This window comes from Balaenoptera borealis (assembly GCF_965194805.1).
Source record: "Balaenoptera borealis genome assembly, chromosome: 2".
In the NCBI taxonomy this organism is placed as follows: Eukaryota; Metazoa; Chordata; class Mammalia; order Artiodactyla; family Balaenopteridae; genus Balaenoptera; species Balaenoptera borealis.
Window position 1 is genome coordinate 95,854,857 of NC_138867.1, and position 22,602 is coordinate 95,877,458.

Here is a 22,602-nt window from a genome sequence, read left to right on the forward strand (position 1 = left end):
TGCATATTTGCGTCAGTGCCGTGAGGCACCACTGGCTCTTAATCTGTTTGGTCTGAGGTCAAACAGCCAGGGTACTGTTCTGTTAGTATAGCTTGAACAGAACAAGCAACAAGGTCCCATGGCCAGCATACTTCTAAACCTTGCCCCCTGGTGGAAACAACCTGGGTTTTCAATTAAGAGAGCCCCTGGACTTAGGGGAAGTAAAGAAGGTGGCAATGAAGTCAATCGATGAAGTCAATCACAGGGTTTCACAGTAGACTGGCACATGCACTGTCTAAGCTGCTGGGTATCAGGAGGGACAACAAATGACATTTACCAATTATTGACCCAAGCATCTGACAAGCCAAGCTTACCTGTCATAAAGTGTTTCTGTGGGAACAACCTCAGGGGAGAGGAGTCCAGCAAGCCAGGAAGTTCGGATTTCCCTTGCCGAGCCAACTCCAGCTCATCTTTCAAGGTGCAAATCTAGAGCCTCCATCCTCATTAGTCTAGTTCTCATTGATCAGCTCCCTTTACTCTGAGTTCCTCTAGCACTTAGAGTCTTACCGCTCAGTTTAACACCATTACATGCTCTCATTTCGTACACTCATTTTTGATGTTTTGTAAGCCTTATCTTCCCATCCATTTCAAGCTTTTGTTTGTTTAAGAGAAAATCCAGGAGGCATTTATCTGCTAACTGGTAACACCAGACCAACAATTTGAGAGTTGATGAGAGATACAGTGCTGCTCTGGCAGACGTTTCCCCATTAAAGGCAGGAGTGTATTGGCTGCACAACTGGTGGGCAAAGGGGTCCCTTAGCCAACTTGGGGTGTGAACAATATCGATAATATTCAGAGGTTGTTAGCAGGTCCCCTTTGACCGCATCTTATTATTCCTACACTTAGGGTTGCTAGGTTTAGCAAATAAAAACACAGGACACCCTGTTAAATTTGAATTTCAGATACATAATGAACTTTTTTAGTATATGTCCCAAATATTGAATGGGATATATTTACATTAAAAAATCTGTTGTTTAACTGAAATTGAAATTTAACTCTACATCCTGTATTTTATCTGGCATCTCTACCTCCCATTGTTAATGATCATAGTTTGCATATAAGGTGTCTCAAGACCCAACCCTGTTGTCAAAGTAGCTAGATGTAATAGCTTTACTTATTGAAGGCCTACTATGTGCCAATAACTGTATTAGGAACTTCGCACAAAATATTCATTTAATCCTTGCAATAACCCTGTGAAATAGGTATAATTCCCTTCAGAGGGGACATGTAACAGTCACAAGTCCTCTCCACCTCTATCCGGAGATCAAGTAATACCCTCAAGGTCACATGGCTAGATACCAAGAGCCAAGATTCAAACCTGGGTCTCACTCCAGCATCCCTACTCAGGCCCACAGGAGTGTCTAACATGCAATTTCAATTTCATAGAAAATATGATTTAAACATTCTTTGACAAAGGAGTTTCAGAGACAGTTTTTTCCCCCAAAATTATCTTTCGAGTAATGTAGTAAAAACATCAGAGGAAAATTCTGATATTTATAAAATTAGCTACATTCAAGTGATCCTGCTATCATCTAAATCTTCTCTTCGCCTTTCCTCCTCCCCACAACACACACACTTTACCCAATCCCAAGATATAAAAAAATATTTTAAAGGATACTTTGCAGTGGGCACAACATTAGTATTATCACCCAGTTTAGATTCAGTTGTGTGAGCAACTATCTATTGAGCCTTCTGAAACAGATCATTTGGTGGTATTTTTGTTTTGGTTCCAGGAGATGTTTAAGACTTTACGTTAGTTGAGATGTGAGGATTTTCTAAACGTAATTCTTTCAGAGTATAAGCATCTTCTTGAAAGCAAATTTTGTGTTTATAAAAGTTCTTGAATCTTTTGTGCCTCAAAGACATTCAAAGTTAAAAGTAATAATTCACCAAGTAATGGACTCATCGCCTGTTTCTCTATTAAAATTAAATGTAAGCTTTCCAAAGCCTCTTTATTTTGCTCAAACTATTGTACTCCTTGGATGTGCCTGAACAGTAACTATTGAACTGTGGGAAACAAGAAGTGCTTTCTGGCTGTGAATATATAAAAATAAGTATGTTTAAATGCTAAATAAGGAAGCATACTGAATTTAAATTCTTCTATGTTCCTTGTCATCAAATCTTCATTATATGATTCTAGAACAGTGTGTGACAGTGTGAAGAAAAGAAGTGTATGAAGATGATAAAAAATTAATAAGATAAATCTTTCTAGAGATCAAAACAGTTTGAAAATACTGCTTTGTGTAATCCTAGATATTGATCACAGAGTTGGAAAGCTCTCTTTTAGCCCAAAGAGATGAGTTACAAAAGAAAAACCAAACCAAACCAAAACAAAACAAAACAACAAAAAACAAAACCTCAGAAAGCAGCTTCCAGAAACGGTACAAATTTCTGTATTTCTGTGATAGTGAAATATAAGCAAGTCCATTTACATTGATTTTTAAACCTCTTGAGAATTATCATAGGTATTAACCATACTCATAGGGTATTGTTTGATGAACAGAAAGACCACAATGGTAGAGATCACTGTGTACTTTAAATATTAAAGTAATCATCACAATAGAGTAAAACTAGATGATCAACTTTGTCATGTGGGTTTTATATTACTCTAAGATGAAAGGCTCACCTCCCACATTCAAGAACACAGCAGTAAGCTAATTTAATTTGAAATAGACACACAGCAAACTGCTGCCACTGGGAAATGCAGTAGATTGGAGGTGGAAGTGAAGTTCCACCTTTTACTCTGTAAAATTTTCTGTAAAGTTTGAATATTTTGCAATGAGCATGTATTAAACATTGTAAAATTTTAAAGCCGTCAGAGACAAGTGAAAGAAATTATGATGATGGTCAACCCCTCAACTTTGAAGGAAGGGAAGGAAAGGGCAGGGGGTTAGGAAGACAAGAGCCTCTGCTCTTTTTTTTTTTTTTTTAACTCCATGAGCTTGGTGTAATTAGATCAGTTTCACATTATTCTTTACCTTACCAACTTGAGCTACAAAGTGGAACCTAACTTCTCAGAGGAAAATAAAGCAAGTCAAAGGTCCGGTAGTCCATGGCTAATACTCAGCGAGGTATTCTGTGTTCAAATCCTGTATAATCACATATATAAGCAGGGTTTTAAATAGAGTTAGGAGGCGGAGCTGTGAGGAAAGTGGGCAGAGAATAAGCTTGAGTTGTAATCGTTAGGAGGCTACTCCTGACCCCTCACGCCCCACCCCGCCAAATAAAAGGCAGAGGGAGGAACTGTCCTAAGATCTCACTGTGAGAGCCTACTTTCCAACTCAAGACATTTCACAGGGATACCTGCCTCTCTAACTTTGGAAGTCAGCTGAGCTCCTGCTCCTGCTTTTGCTGCAGGCCCATTACTGAAACCTAGTGAAGAGGGTCCACCTAATGGAGAGCGAGGCAGAGAAATTCAGTGGATGAAGCCAGAAGGTTACTTGGGTTTTGTTTTTTCATTACAGTGAGCATATTGTGAAACACAATGCTAATTCTGAGAGGTTTTTGTTCACCTGACTTTATTATAAGAAGTTTTAAGGGTTCACTAGTGATTCTGCCCTACTCGCCCATTTAGTATTCATGAGAAGTTCACCTGCCTGCTTCATAATCACGTGGGATGTCAACTTGCAGATCCCTGGGTCCCACCTCAAAACTATTCTCTCCGTATATCAAGTGTTGCCTGCTATTGAAGGAAAGTATTAGGCAACTAATACAATTCTGGCTTTCTCTGAAGAATGTCTGAGCACCACGGGCCTAAACTCACCTCTCCATCATCCTATTCCCGATCCCATCAAGAGTGGTACATTTATTTTGCAATCAACAAAAGGCATCCTCTTTCCTTCTCCCCGCCCCCCCCCCCCCCGAGTTCCTAGGCAACCAGGGTCCTGCTGTGTGCTTTAGACAGCCAGTTTCTGGCCCTCTGGCGGCAAGGCTCCTCGCTCAGAGCCAGCACTTCCTTCTGGACTTCTTTCCCCAGGGTCGGTCCTCCAGAGGGTAGAGAGGGTTGTAGTACGCATCCCAGACGGGGCGGGGAGGGGGAAGGTGCTGGTGGCCAAGGGGAAGCTGTTTGGGGCGACAAGGAGCTTGGAGATACTGGTCAGGATGTCCCTATGCATGTGCAGGAGGCCCCTCGAATTGTAGGATGGAGCCCCAGGATTCGAAGAAAAGTAGAACCAGGGTCCTCCATTTGTACTTCTGGTCCGGGGTGTAAATGATAGGGACGGCCCGAAGCACAGCCTCTACCTTCGAAATGTTCATAAGTATTCTGTTTCGGATGAGTGTATTCCGTGTTTGCAGAACAGGAGAGAGAATTCAGGGAGGCTCACAGTTCGCCGGGGATGCTTCCGTCTGGGAGGGCGTTAACCGGCTCCCCAGCACCGGGAGCCGCGGGACTGTCTGGCCTGAAGCATCCACGGAGTTGGGGTTAGTGAGGTATGAGACTGGTGTTTCAGGTGCTCGCACCAGAGCTACAGATCATCCTTCTCCTTTCTGATGACCTTGCGCAGGGCCTCCTTTTCTCGTCTGTGCCACAACCTTTTCTCGAAACTCCAGGTGCAGAAAACAAACGCGGACGCCGTTTCTCGCCTTCTAGCCACAGGCGAATCCCGGCAGGCCGCGCACCGCGCAGCTTTCGCATTTCCCGACACTTCCCGCCTGTAAACCAATTAGGTGCCTCTCCAGGCACTTTCTCTGATGCAGCGCGGAGGCCCGCCTCCCCGCAAGGCTTTCAGCTTAGGCGCGGCGCCACCTGGCCCGGCCGAGGGCGCGGTCACCACGCGCCACCGACAGCGCCAGCCTGGGTTTCTAAAGGGCTCCGGGACAGGTGCCTGGCTGAAATCCGGTGCCTTAGCATCTCCTCCCCACCAAAGGAAGGATGTTTGAAATGTTCCCGACCTGGGACAACGGCCAAGGACCTGGAAGGAGTGCTGATAATGCCAAGGCTTGGCGAACGGGGGTTCTGCTCCTATTTATCCGCCACAAGGTCGGACTGCTTGCTGAACCCGATCCCACCCTCCTCGCCTATTCACCGTCTGGTCCGACCCTCCCTCCTCGCTCCGCGCCTGGACGGGCGAGGTCAACCCCTCGATGTCACCACGCTTAGGAGCCCTGGGGGCGTCAAGGAGAGCCCCCTGGCCAATGCCCGGCCCTCCTCCCCATCTTCGAAGGCTGAGATCTTGACCCTCGCCGTCCCGAGAGCCCCCGCGGTCGCCCAGCGGGCCAAGTGCCTTTTGGCTCATTTCAGAAATGCCGCGCAATTAAAAAAAAAAAAAAAGAAGGCGTCTACTTTGCGTTCTGCAGCTGCTGGGGCGCCCTGGCTGAGAGCGCGGACCTGGGACTGCAGCCCCGCCCTCCCCGGCGGCTTCAAGGGCCCGGGACGCCTACAGCCACAGGCCGTGTAGTGCCTGGAGTGGGGGCGCAGGCCGCGGCTCCGCGCGCCCCGGCACTTACCTTGCCTCTGGCTAGCAATTCCATGATGTAGCCAAATTCACTTATCTCCCCCGACTCAGACATGGTTACGACCCTTCGCAAACTCGGGAGGAACCAGGCAGGTGCATCGAATACGTTCTTTTTCTCTCTCTTGCTCTGTTTTTAGTCTGAGTTTTGCCAAGCGCCCCGCTTGTATGCTGTTAACGAGGAAAAATGAGAAAGCGGGGGGAAAAAGCAAAAAAGGGGTTGGGTGGGATGAAGGCCATAGAGGGCTCCTGGGCAGCCACGTCTGGCGTTCTTAGCTCCGGGCAGGGCGACGTAAAGGAACAAACGAGGGCGGCGGAGGCGGTGGCGACCGTGAAATCCTCACCGGGCGGAGCAGGGCGCGGAGGCCCCGCCTCCTCGGGGGTCGCGGCCCGCGCCTCCTGCCGGGGGTCGGACGGCTGCGGAGACAAACACCTACACAAAAGCTTGTCTGCTCCCGGCGTGGCGCCGCCCCAGCCCGGACACCCACTGGATAGTTAAAGCCGTCCTTTATGCGATGGCTGAGACGGTGGCTGTCTGGAGCTCTCAACGCAGAAAGGACCAGGAAAAATCCTCATCCCACTGTCTGGAGGTGCGAGGGCAGAGAGAATGAGTGCAGAGCAGGCACAACAAAGGATCTGGCTGACAGCGCCGGAAAAAAAAATAAGTGAGGGCCCAGGAAGCGGCAACGCCGCATCTCAAGTCAGCCTTCCTGAAATCCAATAGGTAACAAAGACCAAGCCAGCGCTTCTGAGACGAGAACAAACACCAGGATTGTATTTTAAACACTCTAAGTGTGTAAGGTCGATTGTATCTCTATATCCTCTTGATACTCAACTTTCCTTTAATTTGAAAAAAAAAAAAAAAAAGGATTCCTGCCAGCAAGATTCCTGGACATTCTCACCCCTAGTTACTGACTCACTTTCCAATTATTTATTTCATTGATTGAGTTAAACATTCAGTGCATGTTTCTCACATTTTATACTTCTTTTTAAAATAGCAGCTCCCCTAGGAGGCTGCAGCTGAAACGGCCTCTTAGTCTTCTCCCTGCTTCACTCATACCTGACTATCTTTGCTTCTCTTGAGAAGAAAACTTGGCGGAACAAAGTCAGGACTACTCTATTCCTCCACTATAGGCAGCCTCTTATCGTTCCTGAAAAGGAGGAAAGTGATAAGGGCATGAGCTTTTCTTTAAAAAAAAAAAAAAAAAGAAAGAAAGAAAGAAGAAAAGAAAAGAAATGCCAGCTATGATTAGATTAGACACAACTATAAGATTTACTGCAAGAATGAAACCATTTTCCTTAGGGATTTTTCTTGTTTGCCTTTTCTTTTGGTCATTTTCTGATTTCTCTTCTCTGGTCCAGAAATCCAAAAGTATATAATGATTTCTTTCTTTTTTTTCCTGCACATAAAGCTCCAATAATGTTGCTCCTTGACTCTTCTTCCACTAGAACTTTGCTCCTTCTTCAGTGTGTTAACTTTTCTCTCTGAGTTGGTGCCGATCGCCTCTTACAGCAAGCAGCAAAAGTTAATGTGTTGGGTGTTCGCAGTTGGGCTCAGTAGGAGATAAGACAAAATCATAATGCTTCTTGTTTAGAAGCTTCTTGTCCTTCTCAAGTTCTGCAGAACCTTGTGTATGCCCTTTGCTTCCATAAGGAAAACTAAACAGAATTCAAGTAAGGTCTGTAGCATCCATGAATGCATTCCTCCCCAATATTAGCAATACTTGACAGATTGCCAGAAAGAGGTATTGCTTTAAAAGAGAAAGTTTTTCACACCCAGAAAGAATTTGGGCACATAATAAAAATCACGATGTTAGAGCCAAACTAGTCTTATGTCAGGCATGACAAGCAGGAAGAAGGGAGAGACAAAGGAACAAAAAAAGCCAAATGTTTCCCCTTAAAAAGCTTTCCCCCAAAACCCCATCCAATGACCTCCACTTACATCTCCCGTGTGAGAACAAGGACATATGTCCACCCATAGTTACAAGGAAGGCTGGGAAGGTGATTATTTTACTCTGGGAACATTGCCACTCTAAACAAAATCAAGGATTTATTAGTGAGGAAGAAGAAGAAAGAGATATTGAGCAGGAAACTGTCGGTTTCTGCTACCCCTGGGGTAAGTCCATTCAGTTTCCTGAGTTTCTTTCTTCTTTTTTTTCACTTTTTTGGCTGCACCACGCGGCACGTGGGATAACCACTAGACTGCCAGGGAAGTCCCAGTTTGCTGAGTTTCAATTTTCTCTTCTGTAAAATGACTGGTTTTGAACTAAATGGTGTTCCTCTTCTGGTTTTGAACTAAATGGTCTAACCTCTTCCTGCTCTTAATGCTAATGTCTCCAATCTAAGGATCCCTTTACCATCTGGCAGCACTAGCTGCTCCTCTTTTCCCTGAATAAGTTGCTGTTACAAAAGATCTGTCCACCCGATCACTTGCTATTAGGAAATACTCCAGGCAAAATATGCTTAACAGTTGCCTGGATTCCCACCCAAGGCCAAGATGGGGCTGGGGGCAAGGGTCTTAGAATCAGCTGCTGTAGTGGCAAGAAGTGGAACTGCCCATGAGAGTCCAGATAGGTGCCCACAAGTTGGACACTGAGCATTTACTCAGATGCCTGGTGGTACTTACCACTCTTTATTTAGTCACTGAGTGAACAGCACTATGGAGCATTAAGAACCTTTCAAAGATGACAGGCATACAAAATGAAGACTGCATTAACATTTCCCTTGAAATTCTCTGTACAGACTTCAAAGACACAGGATCAGTCAGTAGGTGCCAAACAAAATTTGCTTTATTATTTCTCTTACTTCTAAGAACAAAATAAGATTAATATCATACAGATTAATATCTAACTTCATTCCCCATAGGAACCAAAATTAAGAAAAAAGTTAATTCACATTTCTCAAAAATAATAAAAGTAGCATGACAGATGCTGCTTCACATGGAACTTCCCCACCTAAAAGAAGATATTTAATAGAGGGATTACGTGATGTGTGAATTTTTCACACTGAGAAGTCTAGCAATATTAAAGAGTCCCTCACTGTGGGAAATCTAATTGTCAGTTTCCATCTAATGGAGAAAACTTTTCAATATAACTGCTTAATTGCCATGCGGATTACTGAAATAACTCTAACTTATAGAGAGCCACAGCTTTTGCCTTCATTTTCATCCATGATACCCTATTTTCCCCTCCTTATAGTAAACAACATAACACAATAGTTTTAACAAATAACACACAAAATACACATTCCAAGTTTTTCTTAGCTGTGGACACAAATAAATAATTGTACAAATTTAGAAGTTGAAATCTATGATGATGAATGTTTAGCAGTTTAAGAGTTAGAGACTGGAATTAGTAATATAAAAATATCCTGGTTTTAATAGACCCTCATATTTACTTCAACAGTCTTTATTTCAAAATTGGAAACATAAAATGTAGCTTTCTGACACAAATGCATCCTAGCACCTATATCTAGAAAGGTCATTTAAAATACCTAATTTTTTAACAGCTTTATTGAGGTATGATTTACATACCATAAAATTCACCAATTGTAAGTGTACAGTTTAGTAATTTTTATTAAATTATGGAGTTATGCAATCATCTCATAATCCAGTTCTAAAACATTGGAATATCTCTCCATTTATTGAGATTTTCTCTTATTTCTCTTAGCTGTGCTCTATAGTGTTCAGATATATTGCACTGCTTTTGTTAAATGCGTTGCTAAGTATCTTATTATTGTGAATGAACTTGATTTCTTAATTTCATTTTTGGGTTGTTTATTGCTTGTACACAGAAATGCAACTAATAATTGCATAATAAACTGTATCTTGCAATGTTGTAAAATTCAATAATCCGTAATTAAAGAAAGTTTTACTTTTTCCTTTCCAGTCTGTATGCCTTTATTTTTCTTGCCTCATAGCTCTAGTTAGAACCTCCATTATAATACTGAATAAAAGTGACAGGAGTTGACATCCTTGCCTCATTCCCAATAGTAGCAGAGAAACAGTCCATCTTTAACCATTAAATATTGGTTTAGCTACATTCCATAACTTTTGATACATTGTGGGTTTGTTTTTATTCATTTAGAAATATTTTCTAATTTTTCCTTGTGACAGGCCATCTAGAAATATGTTGTTTAATTTCCAAATTATTCCAAATTTCTAAATAATTTAGATTTCCCATATTTCTTCCTGTTGATTTCTAATCTAATTTGGTTTTAAACAAAGACCATTTAAAAAATTTTTTTCAATGTTTTTAAAATATATTGAGGCTTTTTTATGGGCTAACATGGGAGTTAGCAAACCTTCTCTTACTGGGTGAGATATTAGTTAAACATTTAGCACTTGCAGCAATACAGTCTTTTTGATGAAAGCACAGTCAACAATAGATAAACAAGTGGGTGAGGCTATGTTCCAATAAACATTTATTTATAAAAATAGGCAACTGAATAAGCACATGAAAAGGTGCTCAACCATCATTAGTCATTAGGGAAATGCAACCCAATACCACTTCATACCTACTGGGATGCTTATAATTTAAAAGAAATGGAAAATAAGTGTTCGTGATGATGTGGAGAAATTGGAAGCCTTGTACATAGCTGATGGGAATATAAAATGATGCAGTGGGAAACAGTTTAGTGGTACCTCAAGAAGTTAAACATAAAACTACCAGCAATTCCACTTCTAGGTAGATACTCAAAAGAACTGAAAGCAGGGACTCAAAGAGATACTTGTTTGTACACAAGTGTTCATTGCTGCATTTTTCACAATCAACAAAAGACATAAACAACCCAAGTGTTGATCAACACATGATTGGATAAACAAAATGTAGTATATACATATAATGGAATTTTTTTGTCTATAATATGGAATGAACTTCTGATATATGGTACAATATGGATAGACCTTGAAAACATTAGGCTAAGTGAAATAAGCTAGACACAGAAGGACAAATACTACATAATTTTCTTTATATAAAATGTCTAGGATAGGCAAATTCATAGGGACAGAAAGTAGATTAGACAGACCGGAGGGAGAGGGGAATGGGGAGTTACTGTTTAATGGGTACAGAGATTATGTTGTGGATGATGAAAAATTTGGGGTATAGTTAATGGTGATGGTTGCACAACATTACGAATGTAAATAATGCCACTGAACTTCACACTTAAAAATGGTTTTAAAAAATTAGGTGTCTGGCTCTTGAGTTGTAGTTTACTGATTGTTTCCTAAAATATTATCTGTTTTGGGTAATATTCCATGTATGCTTAAAAGGCATGTGTATTCTTCTGTTGGGTGGAGCATTCCATGAATCAGCTAGGTAAAGTTGGTTTTCCATGTCTTAGGTCTTTGTTCTTCCTCTGTTTCTCCTCTACTGTATTCTTTTGCGTTAAATTTTTTTTAGTGAACCTATTTCATTCTTCTGTTGATTTTAACAAAATTACTACTTCTTAATAGTTACTCTAGGAATTATGATATAAGTATTAACTGAGCGCTATCTACTTTAGGTTAATACTGACTTAATACCAGTAAAATACAGCAACTTAACAATACAGTTCCAATCCTCCTCCCTCCACTGCCATACATATTATGTATATATAACACCTATGTATGTTATAAACCCAAGAATACATTCTTATAATTACTGCTTTACACAATCTAACACAAGATTGCTGTGTTTTTAAAGAAATTAAGAGAAGATGAAAAAAATATATGTACACAATTTATTTATTCACAGTTTATCATTTCTGGTACCTATCATTTCCTGCTATCTATAGTCATTTCCTTTCATTCTGAAGACCTCCTTTAGTATATTTGTAAGACAATGTGTTAGCAATGTTTCTTCAGTCTTTTAATGAATCTGTAAATCCAAAATAATCACAATAAAATTACTTTCAGGATTTTCTAGGAACATGTCAAGTTAATTCTAAAATTAATTCAAAAGACCAGTGGGTAAGACTCTGTACTCCCAATGTAGGGGGCCCGGGTTTGATCTGTGGTCAGGGAGCTAGATCCCACATGCATGCTGCAACTAAGAGTTTGCATGCCGCAACAAAGAAGTCCGCATGCCACAACTAAACATGCCACAACGAAGATTCCACATGCCACAACTAAGACCCACTGCAGCCAAAATAAATAAATATTTTTTTTTTTAAAAGAGAGAAATGCACAAGATTGGCCAAGATAATTTATAAAAGTACAATGCTGTAGCAAATACAAAAATGAAGCCATAATAATTAGAACAACTGGTATAAGAATAGACGAATAGATCAATAACACAGAATAGAAAATCTAGATTAAAACTTATGATTAGATTTTACATGATTTCTGCTTATTTACTAAGTAATAAAGGTGATATTTCAAATCAGTGATGAAAGGGAGGAGATCGAGATGGCAGAGTAGGAGGATGTGGAACTCACCTACCCCCACGAACACATCAAAAATACAACTACATGTGGAACAATTCTCACTGAAAACTAACTGGAGACTGGCAGAAGGACTGCTGTACAACCAAGCCTGTAAGAAAGCTACACACAGAATCAGGTAGAAAGGGAAGAGAAAGAGTCAGGTTGGGACCTGCGCTCCTGGGAGAGGTCTCAGAGGAAAAAGGAGATTACACAGGTGGAGATTTGCCCTGGGAGTGAGTGGTTCAAGCCACATATTGGGCGCCTTGGCCCTGGGGTCCAACACAGGGAAGACAAGCCGCTTGCCTGGTTGGAGGGCCGGTGGCACTAACAGGAGGGCTGTGGGAAGCCTGGACTCCACTTGTGAGGAGTGCGCAAACACTTGCTTGCTCTTGAAGCAGGGTAGAGACAGTGGATTGAGACAGCATACCACTGCCCCTGCATGTACCCCAGCCTGAGATGAATGATAGCTCCAGACACTCGCATCATGACACAGCTCTACACTAGGGCAAGGTCTGCCAAGGCCCAAGGAGAGAGCTCAGCAGTGAGACAAAAATGTGGCTGATGTGACGTCTGAGCAGGGCGGGGGCAGCCATTACTGGTGCTTACATAGGCAGCACATCAGAAGCAGTCTGGGTCTCTGACCCCAGCCGAACTGCGACAGGCCACACCCTGACTCATGCCAAGTGCCCACACTAGCCCCTCTTGCTCCAGCACTGCTTCCCTCTGGGGTGAGGGTACTGGTGCTGGGAGGGGAGAGAGCACACACTTAAAGGGAACAGAACCGGCTCAGACCCAATCCTCAAGACTTCTGCTCCAGTAACTTGGGACCAACCCCACCCCTGATAGGGTGATGATGGTCACAGAAAAGTCGGGAAGACCTAGCTCACACCTGGCTCCAGCCCTAGCCTCTCCATCTCAAGCCCCACCTCCTACCATGGTGATAGCTACCGGCACACCCTGGGGAAAGATGTGACTTGTGATCACATGAGATTCAGCTTCCCCCACCAAAGCCACTGGGCACACACAGACTGAGTGAGGATGCTCCCGCATAAGGACACTACTTCAAGACCACAATAGGTAACTGTTTCACCCAATTTCAGAGTGACAAAGAAAGTCAAACAAAATGAGAAGACAACGGAGTTTGTCCCAATTGAAAGAGCAAGAGAAAACCCCTGGGAAAAAACAAGAAATGAAACAGAAATAAACAATTTACCAGACAAAGAATTCAAAGAATTAGTAATAAAAATGCTAACTGAAGTATGGAAAAGGATACATGAACACAATGAGAATTTTAACAAGGAACTAGAAAACATAAAGAAGTATCAGTCAGCGCTGAAAAATACAATAACTGAAACGAAAAACATACTAAAAGGAATTAACAGCAGACTAGGTGATACAGAAGAACTCATAAGTGATCTGGAAGATAGAATAATGGAAATCACCCAATCAACCACCAAAAGGAAAAACAAATTTAAAAAATGAGAACAGTTTAGGAGGTCCCTGGGACAACGTCAAGTGTACCAACAATTGCATTATAGGGGTCCCAGAAGGAGAAGAGAAAGAGAAGGGAATTGAAAATATATTTGACAAAACCATGGCTGAAAACTTCCCAAACCTGAAGAAGGAAAAAAATATCCAGGTATAGGAAACAGAGGGTCCCAAACCAGATGAACTCAACAGACCCACACCAAGACATATCATAATTAAAATGGCAAAAGTAAAAGAAAAGAGAGAATTCTAAAGGTAGCAAGAGAACAACAAAGAATCACACACAAGGGAAACTCCAAAAGGCTATCAGCTGACTTCTCTGCAGAAACGTTGCAGACCAGAAGGGAGTGGCATGATGTATTCAAAGAACTGAAAGGGAAAAATCTGCAACCTAGGATACTCTACCCAGCAAGATTATTATTTAGAATTGAAGGAGAGATAAAGAACTTCTCAGACAAGCAAAAACTAAAAGAGTTCATCAATGCTAAACCTACTCTAAAAGAAGTCTTAAAGGGTCTTCTATAGGAAAGGCAAATACATAGTAAAGGCTGAAGATCAACCACTTAAATAAGCTAATATGAAAATTAAAAGACAAAAAAATTATAAAATCAACTATAATTATAATAATTATTAAAAAGATAAACATGAAATTGTTAAATATGACATCAAAAACACAAAATGGGGGCTTCCCTGGTGGTGCAGTGGTTGAGAATCTGCCTGCCAATGCAGGGGACACGGGTTCGAGCCCTGGTCTGGGAAGATCCCACATGCCACGGAGCAACTGGGCCCGTGAGCCACAATTACTGAGCCTGTGCGTCTGGAGCCTGTGCTCCGCAACAAGAGAGGCCGCGATAGTGAGAGGCCCGCGCACCGCGATGAAGAGTGGTCCCCACTTGCCGCAACTAGAGAAAGCCCTCGCACAGAAACGAAGACTCAACACAGTCATAAATAAATAAATAAATAAATAAATAAATAAAACAACGTGAATTTCTTTTAAAAAAAAAAACACAAAATGTTGGGGAGGGGAGTAAAAAAATGTAGATCTTTTAGAATGTGTTTGAACCTGAAGGACTACTTGTTTGAAACAAGTAGACATAGTTATAGGTCAACATATATGAACCTCATGGTAACCACAAATCAAAAACCTACAACAGATACACAAAAAAAGAAAGAAAGGAACACCAGCATACCACTAAAGAAAATCATCGAAACACAAAAGAAGAAACTAAAAGAAGAAAAAGAGAAGAAATACAGAAACAACCAGAAAACAAGTAACAAAACAGCAATAAGTATGTAGCTATCAATAATTACTTTAAATATCAATGGACTAAATGCTCCAATCAAAAGATATTAGGTGGCTGGTTGGATAAAAAACAAGACCCATTTATATGCTGCTTGCAAGAGACTCACTTCAGAGCTAAATACATACACAGACTGAAAGTGAGGGAATGGAAAAAGATATTTCATGCAAATGGAAATGACAAGAAAGCAGGGGTAGCAATACTCATATCAGACTTTAAAACAAAGTTTATAACAAAAGAAAAGGAAGGGCATTAGGGATCAATACAAAAAGAGGATATTACACTTGTTAACATATATGCACCTAGTACAGGAGCACCTAAATATGTAAAGCAAATATTAACAGACATAAAGGGAGAAAGTGACAATAATCCAATAACAGTGGACTATTAACACCCCACTTATATCAATGGTCAGATCTTCCAGACAGAAAATCAATAAGGGAACAGTGGTCTTAAATGATACAATAGAATAGTTGGGCTTAAGAGATATCTATCGGACATTCCATCCCCAAATGGCAGAATACACATTCTTTCAAAGTGCATATGGAACATTCTCCAGGATGGATCACATGCTAGGCCACAAAACAAGTCTCAACAAATTTAAGGTGAGAGAAATTATATCAAGCATTTTTTCAGACCACAACAGTCTTAAACTAGAAATCAATTACAGGGAGAAAAATGGGGAAAGCACAAACACTTGGAGACCAAACAACATGCTACTAAAAAAAACAATGGAACAATGAAGAAATCAAAGAGGAAATCCGAAAATACCCCAAGACAAATGAACATGGAAACACAATTTTCTAAAATCTATGAGATACAGTAAAAGCAGTTCTAAGAGGGAAGTTTATAGTGATACAGGCCTACCTCAAGAAATACCAAAAATCTCAAATAAACAGCCTAACCTAATTACAAAAAGAAGAACAAAGTCCAAAGTCAGCAGAAGGGAGGAAATAATAAAGATAAGAGAGGAAATAAATAAAATAGAGAACAACAACAACAACAAAAAAAAAACAATTGAAAAGACCAATGAAATCAAGAACTGGTTTTGTGAAAGGATAAACAAAATTAATAAACCTTTAGCCAGGCTCATTAAGAAAAAGAGAGGATGCAGATAAACAAAATAAGAAATGAAAGAGGAGAAATAACAACAGATATCACAGAGATACAAAGAACTATGAGAGAATACTACAAACAGTTGTATGTCCAAAAACTGGAAAACCTAGAAGAAACACATGAAATGAACACATTTCTAGAAACATTCAGTTCCAAGACTGAATCAGAAAGAAAAAGAAATAGACAATCTGAACAGACAGATCACTAGTAGTGAAATTGAATTTGTAATTTAAAAAAAAAATCCCAGCAAACAAAAGCCAGGACCCGACAACTTCATAGGGGAATTCTATCAAACATATAAAGAAGAGCTAATACCCATCCTTCTCAAACTATTCCAAAAAATTAAAGAGGATGGAACACTCCTAAATTCATTCTACAAGGTCACCGTTACTCAATACCAAAACCAGACAAAAATGCTACCAAAAAAAAAAAATTTACAAGCCGATATCTCTGATGAATAGAGATGCAATAATTCTCAACAAAATATTAGCAAACCAAATTCAACAATATATAAAAAGGATCATACACCATGATCCCACCAAAAAACTACTAGAGTTCATCAAGGAATTCAGTAAAGCTGCAGGATACAAAACTGATATACAGAAATCTATTGCTCCTCTATACACTAAAAACGAACTATCAGAAAGAGAAAGCAAGAAAAAAATCCCATTTAAAATAGCATCAAGAAGAATAAAATACCTAGGAATAAACTTAACCAAGGAGATGAAAGACCTAAACTCTGAAAACTATAAAACACTGATGAAGGAAATTGAAGATGACACAGAGAAATGGAAAGATATCCCATGTTCTTAGATTGGAAGATTAATGTTGTTAAAATGTCCATACTACCCAAACCAATCTACAGACTTAATGTCATCCCTATCAAAATACCCATGACATTTTTCGTGAAAGAAAAATATCTCTTTCATAGATGCCACTAATCTCATTTTTGAGGTCCTATCTTCTAATACCAAAGGTCCTATCTTTTAATACCATCACACTGGGGGTTAGTATTTCAATACAAGAAGTTTTTTGCTTTTGTTTTTTTAAAATTTATTTTATTTATTTATTTATGACTGTGTTGGGTCCTCGTTTCTGTGCGAGGGCTTTCTCTAATTGCGGCAAGCGGGTGCCACTCCTCATCGTGGCGCACAGGCCTCTTACCATCGCGGCCTCTCTTGTTGCGGAGCACAGGCTCCAGACGCACAGGCTCAGTAATTGTGGCTCACGGGCCCAGCCACTACGCGGCACGTGGGATCCTCCCAGACCAGGGCTCGAACCCGTGTCCCCTGCATTGGCAGGCAGACTCTCAACCACTGCGCCACCAGGGAAGCCTACAAGAAGTTTTGAGGGGACACATACATTCAGTCTAAGGCTGAAGATTTTGTCTATTGATTTTGTTTCTGGTCACATTGTTGGGCTCTGTTACTATTTCTAATAGTTTGTTAGTTGATTCTCCTGGAATTAAAAAAAAATTATCTGAATAAACATAGGTCATTTTTCTTATTTGTTGCCAATATTTAGAGATTTTTTTTTCTTATTTTGTTATAACTTTCATTATAATGTTGGATAGCAGAAATGATAACAGTCATTCTAGATTTATTTCTGACTTTAATGGAAACCATTCAAATAATTCACCTTTGTACCTGCGGATCTTGTGGGTTGAGGATTTTGGGTTAATAATACCCTTTATTGGGTTAAGAAGGTTTTTTCTATTCCTACTATGCTAAAAAGAATTTTTTTATTAGATATACATGTTGAAATTTATCAAATTCTTTTATGAGGCATCTATTTACATGACTGTATGATTTCCATTTTTAATCTAGTAATAGAGTGAATTACATTAATTTTTTTTCCAGTGTTGAACCTCTTCTGGGATAAATCCTGCTTGGTTATAATACATAAATCTATTAATACATTACTGAATCTGATGTACCAACATGTTCTTCAGCATTTTTGCTTTAATGTCCACATTTGTCCCAACTGGTCACTTTCTGGTGGCCTAGGATTCTTCCTGTTCCCTGTATCTGCCCTGAGTCAGTAGCACATTTGCAGTCATTTCCATTTTTAGGTAGTAGCTTTTCTCTGTTAACATTATTCCATCTGCTTTGCATACTTCAGGATTCCTTATAATAATTTCTGGCCCGTCCTGTGTATCCATTTCTGTTTTCTAGTACTACTATGAATTTTTTAAAAAAACAAAAAAAGATCTGTCATTTCCACGAATTTGGAATGGGAGGGACAGAGGCCTTTGCATGGCTCTATCTTCCACCTTGTTCAAAATTCAAAATTGATGCCATTTTTAGATTCTTGCTGGAACCTGATTATTTCTAGTACTCTCCAATCAGTTTAAATACCACCAGAAAACTAAGCACATCTACCTAACATTTTCTTCCCTTTCCATAATATGCTTTTTGGTTTAATTCCATAAAATGTTAACTGTTAGGAAGAAAGGCAGTAATACATTAGCCAAAGTTGTCTGTTATGGAGATATGTCACAATATGCCTTTCCTACACGACTTTTCAACACCCATTTGGGACAAATTCTTAAAATTTCTTCTTAGAATGAACCAACTTGGTCAGCTACCAACATTTTTTTTCTCCTCTGCATCAGAATAAGGATTTTTTTTTTTTCTCCAAATGAAATGCTGGTTACCTCAGCAACATTAAGAAGAGTTTTCTTTTTAAATCCCCTTTCCCTTGAGGTAAAAAGGATATTGTATTTTCTAGCAGTTTCTTTTCTTTAGAAGTTTATCACAGACAATGTGTGGCCCAAAGAGGGGGGCAAACTGCTTTGGGGTGGTTTGTTTAAGGACAGAGGATCAATTCTTGTCTCAGAGTTTCCCAAATTGCAAAGTTGGAACTGCGTGCGCATATCCTAAATTCGTCCTCGGAGGACACTTATTTCTCTAGCAAGCAAGACTTGGCCCAGGAGGAAGCCTAGGATGGCCAACTCAGGCTATCTTAGGAGACTGCGGTTGCACAAGACTCGCTGCTGAGCGGAGACTGCACTGCCTGCATCCCACCTCCATTCACTGAGTCTTGATATGTATACCAACAACACTCATTCATTCATTAAATATGACTGACCGCCTACTGTGTGCCTGGCAGTGTTCTGGCAGTGCAGATTCAGCAGTGAACAAGATAAACAAGGTTCTTAAAATATAAATGTCCTTTTAATACCATGCTGTGTTTTGAAAGCTTCAATTTTGTATGAGATTTTTTGATGCTGAGGTAATATGATCTTGGTAGGGAGGGCAGAACCTTTTTTTCCTGCAAGGTACACTGTGAAATGATATACCATTTCTTTCCTAGGAAATGAGATATGCACAGAGATCATTGGTTTGTTTGTCATTAGATATGCTAGAACTATATTGGATAACCAGGTTTCTCTTAACTAAGGTCCTAATCACTAATTCCACCCCTATCCCCCAACCTGTTCACATTGGGGCATAATTCTTTGGCGGATGACACCTTCTATAGGTACGGGGAAGGGAGGGTTAAGAGAGAAAACTGCCTCTGATCAATACAGCTGCATCATCATCATAACTAATTTAACCACATACTCCGTTTTTAGTTTCTTTGATCTGCTTCTATCATCATGCCTGGTTGTGTTACTGCCACAGAAGTTTGCTCTTTGCGAGGCTAAAGAATCTCCTTGCAGGACCTCAGTCATCCTCCTGGGGCAAAGGTCCACTTGTATTATTCCTCCTGCCTCATAGCTCAGCATCGATGTTTTTTAACCATCCTGAAGGATCTTGAGTACATTGTTGCTTTGAGATGTTATAAGCCAGGGATAAAGGAAGTTACTTATTAGTGCTGGAAATAAGATAAGTGGGCTGGTTCTAACAACCATCTTCCTCTAATAATTCCTTGTTTATTTTAGAGGGTTGTTTGTTTTGTGAGACTTAGGGGAGTGAAGATATAGGAGGAAGGAGAAGGGATCATTTTCAGGACCTCAGATTCAGATCTGGTATTGGTTTTGGTGGCAGTGAGTGAGGAGATGGGGGTGTATTCTGAGGAAGAAATTAGTGTAAGATTATCACGTAGCAGAGTTCATTGGCTCTGGCAAAAGTGATAAAGTGTGGCTTTGTTTTATTTTGCCACAAAGACATATTTTGAAAATCTCCTTCTTGTGTCACTGGTCCTCAACAAAGAACACAGCTCATATCTCCATTAATTTGGAGTTAAAAATGTTAACAACATCAATACTGGCCACTGACTTACTGCTTAACCTAAGTATTTGCTAGGGCTTCGAGCACTGCTGTTCTATTACAGAGGGGAGAAATATCTGGGAAGGAATTTGCAGAGTAGAATAAAATGCTAAGAAAGGGATTCTATAAGCATCATACTATAAAAATAGTGTTGACCTTGAGCAGTAGGAAGGACAAGCTTTTGGCCAAGAAGCAGGCACATTTTCACCTACAAACTGGCCAGCCAAGGCAGAGGGAAGCTATGGTGTATGCTTAAAAGTTTTAAAAGAGCACCTTTTTCTGAATAAGATTAATGGCACAACGGGAAAGCACATTGAGAATTGTATCTATGAACCTGTCTGCTGCTTTTCTGTAACTACGATATGTACTCCCTTCCCACAGAACATCTCCTTCAGAATCTGGCTTTTCTTGCTACCTCAGTTCTCCTCACCGACTTGGCTTTACTTCACCTGCTTCTTATTTGAATCCATAATTGAAATGGAGGGATCTGAGTCTTTCGTGATGTGAAACAGATATACTCTCTTTTAAGGGCTCAAACCACTTTTGCGGCCCCTTTCCTAATGCCCACAGGTCTTCAACTACGTCCCGAAGCTCCCAGGAGCTCCAAGGTTCCCCCACAGACACTGCTGCCCATGTACCCTGGCAAAAGAAAGTGGGGAATTCCATAGTTTGACTGGCGTGGCCAGTGTCAGAAGGTAATTACAATCAGTAACAAACTGAGAATAAACCGCAATACCCCAGGCACAGCCTCAGGCTCTGACTCTGAACTCCTATCTCTTCATTTACTGAGACATGCACAATTTTGAATTCTATCAGGGGAAACATTATTATGACATTTCCCATTATAGAGGATTCTACTATGATTTTCTTTCTAACATAATTTCTGGAACACAGTGACACTATTTATAAGGTATTTCCCTAGAGAAGCAGCAATATAGCTACATTAATATAAATGAGAAGAATATTTGCTGCAGGTATATCTATTTTAGAGTTCCGTCAGCTTGCTAGGGGGGAACGCTGTATTTCACACAGGCATTTCATAGTATATTGTTTACTCTTAAAAAGGAAAATTGTTAATATTTATCTTCCAGTATCCTTTCATGTAAACATTCACAATACGTGTTTTACTATGTGTAATGGTACCTAGCTGAAATCTTTCTATCTCATGATTCCAGAAGGAGTTTTAAGTTTCTTTTTTCAATATTCCAAATTTGGTTTACCTGTATGAAAAGAAGTACTTTCTATTTAACTGTAAAAGTACTCACTGAGTAACAAACTCTAAATAATTTGTTACATGTTACCCCATTATTTTGTTAACAATGAGACAAAAATGACTATCATATATAAAGTATCCAACACCTACTAAGCCCACAAATATATATTCAATGAATGAATGAACATATCTACCTTACAAATGGAGAAACTGAGGTCAAAAGAAAGGTTTTAGCCATAATCATGCATAACTCAAGAAATCCCCTGAAAATCTGATTCAAATATTCTTTTCCTTTCTTTCCTTAAAAGACAAGTGAAAGTTCTAATAATGGACATTTACTCTTTGAAAGGGAAATCTGAGAGTAATGTTTTGTAGATAAAAAACCTTCAGATTAAAATTTCATAATAAAAATAAGGAAGCAAATTATTTCATCTAAACACCACTTTTGTCTTTCTTTTACTCTTAATTGTAAAATTCTGAAAAAAACCATTTAAATACTATGAAGTTACAGAGTCTCATCAATTATAACTCGAAATTGTGGATAAGAAAAAGCTGGAAATCTTAGTAAAGTTCTAACTTTTTAAAAATTGCATATTCCACCTTGTATTTTCTAAATGACTACTGCAAGTGGGAAATAAAACCAGAAATACAGCCTTGTCTTCACCTGCTACCAGCACCACAGTTCTAGTCTGAAAAACTATTTTATGGCACTTCAGTCCAAAATTTATTTCCTCCCCCTTCTTTGTTACAAAACCTTGATAAATGTGCCCAACTTAACAAACAAATGAACAAACAAAAAACAAGCAAAAACCCAGCCTTCTTTGCAGCTAGGGGTAGCCAATGAGATGTCACTGGAAGTTGTTAGGTGGGGCTTCTGGGAAAGCCCTCTGCCCCCTCCTTCCTTCTCTTCTAACTGAAACATAGTTCTGAGGCCTGGCATTCCAATCCCCATCTTGGATTCCTGAGGAGAACCTGAGGATAGAAGTCATGCACTAGGACGACTAGAGAAGAGAAAGAGACGAGCCCAAGTCTCTAGGAATCGTGGGGCTTCCATTCTAGCCTTGGACTACCTACCGCCCACCTTCTTTCACTCAAGAGAAAATAAAACTCTAACTTGTTTAAACCATGTTATTTAAGTTTTCTGTTACATGCAACCAAATCTAGTCCCAACTGATAAAGCCACATTATAGCTATTTGACCTTCAGCTATTCATTTAACTTCTCTGTATCTCAGTTTATTCATCTATAGAAATGGGCACAATAATAGTCCTGGCTCAGAGAGTTGTTATAAGGATTAAATGAATTAGTACATGTAAAGTGATTAGAATTGTAACCAGAGCAGACTGACCGCTCAATGAATCCCATCTGTTACTGTTA

General features: G+C 40.0%; 2 protein-coding genes across 5 annotated transcripts in view; both read right to left on the minus strand.

Moving 5' to 3' along the window:
• Nucleotides 1-7,678, minus strand: part of TRIM36 (tripartite motif containing 36) — a 46,633-nt gene extending 38,955 nt beyond the window's left edge. For all 3 annotated transcript variants that reach the window (XM_082376663.1, XM_082376661.1, XM_082376662.1), the window contains exon 1: nt 5,488-7,678. In XM_082376663.1, coding sequence (XP_082232789.1) covers nt 5,488-5,550 — 63 coding nt within the window. In that variant the 5' untranslated portion in view covers nt 5,551-7,678. The remainder of the gene's footprint in view (nt 1-5,487) is intronic.
• Nucleotides 7,679-9,727: 2,049 nt separating this feature from the next.
• PGGT1B (protein geranylgeranyltransferase type I subunit beta) overlaps nt 9,728-22,602 on the minus strand; it is an 84,888-nt gene continuing 72,013 nt past the window's right edge. For both annotated transcript variants that reach the window (XM_082378354.1, XM_082378353.1), the window contains one exon: nt 9,728-11,347. The gene's annotated coding sequence lies outside the window, so the exon portion shown is untranslated. The remainder of the gene's footprint in view (nt 11,348-22,602) is intronic.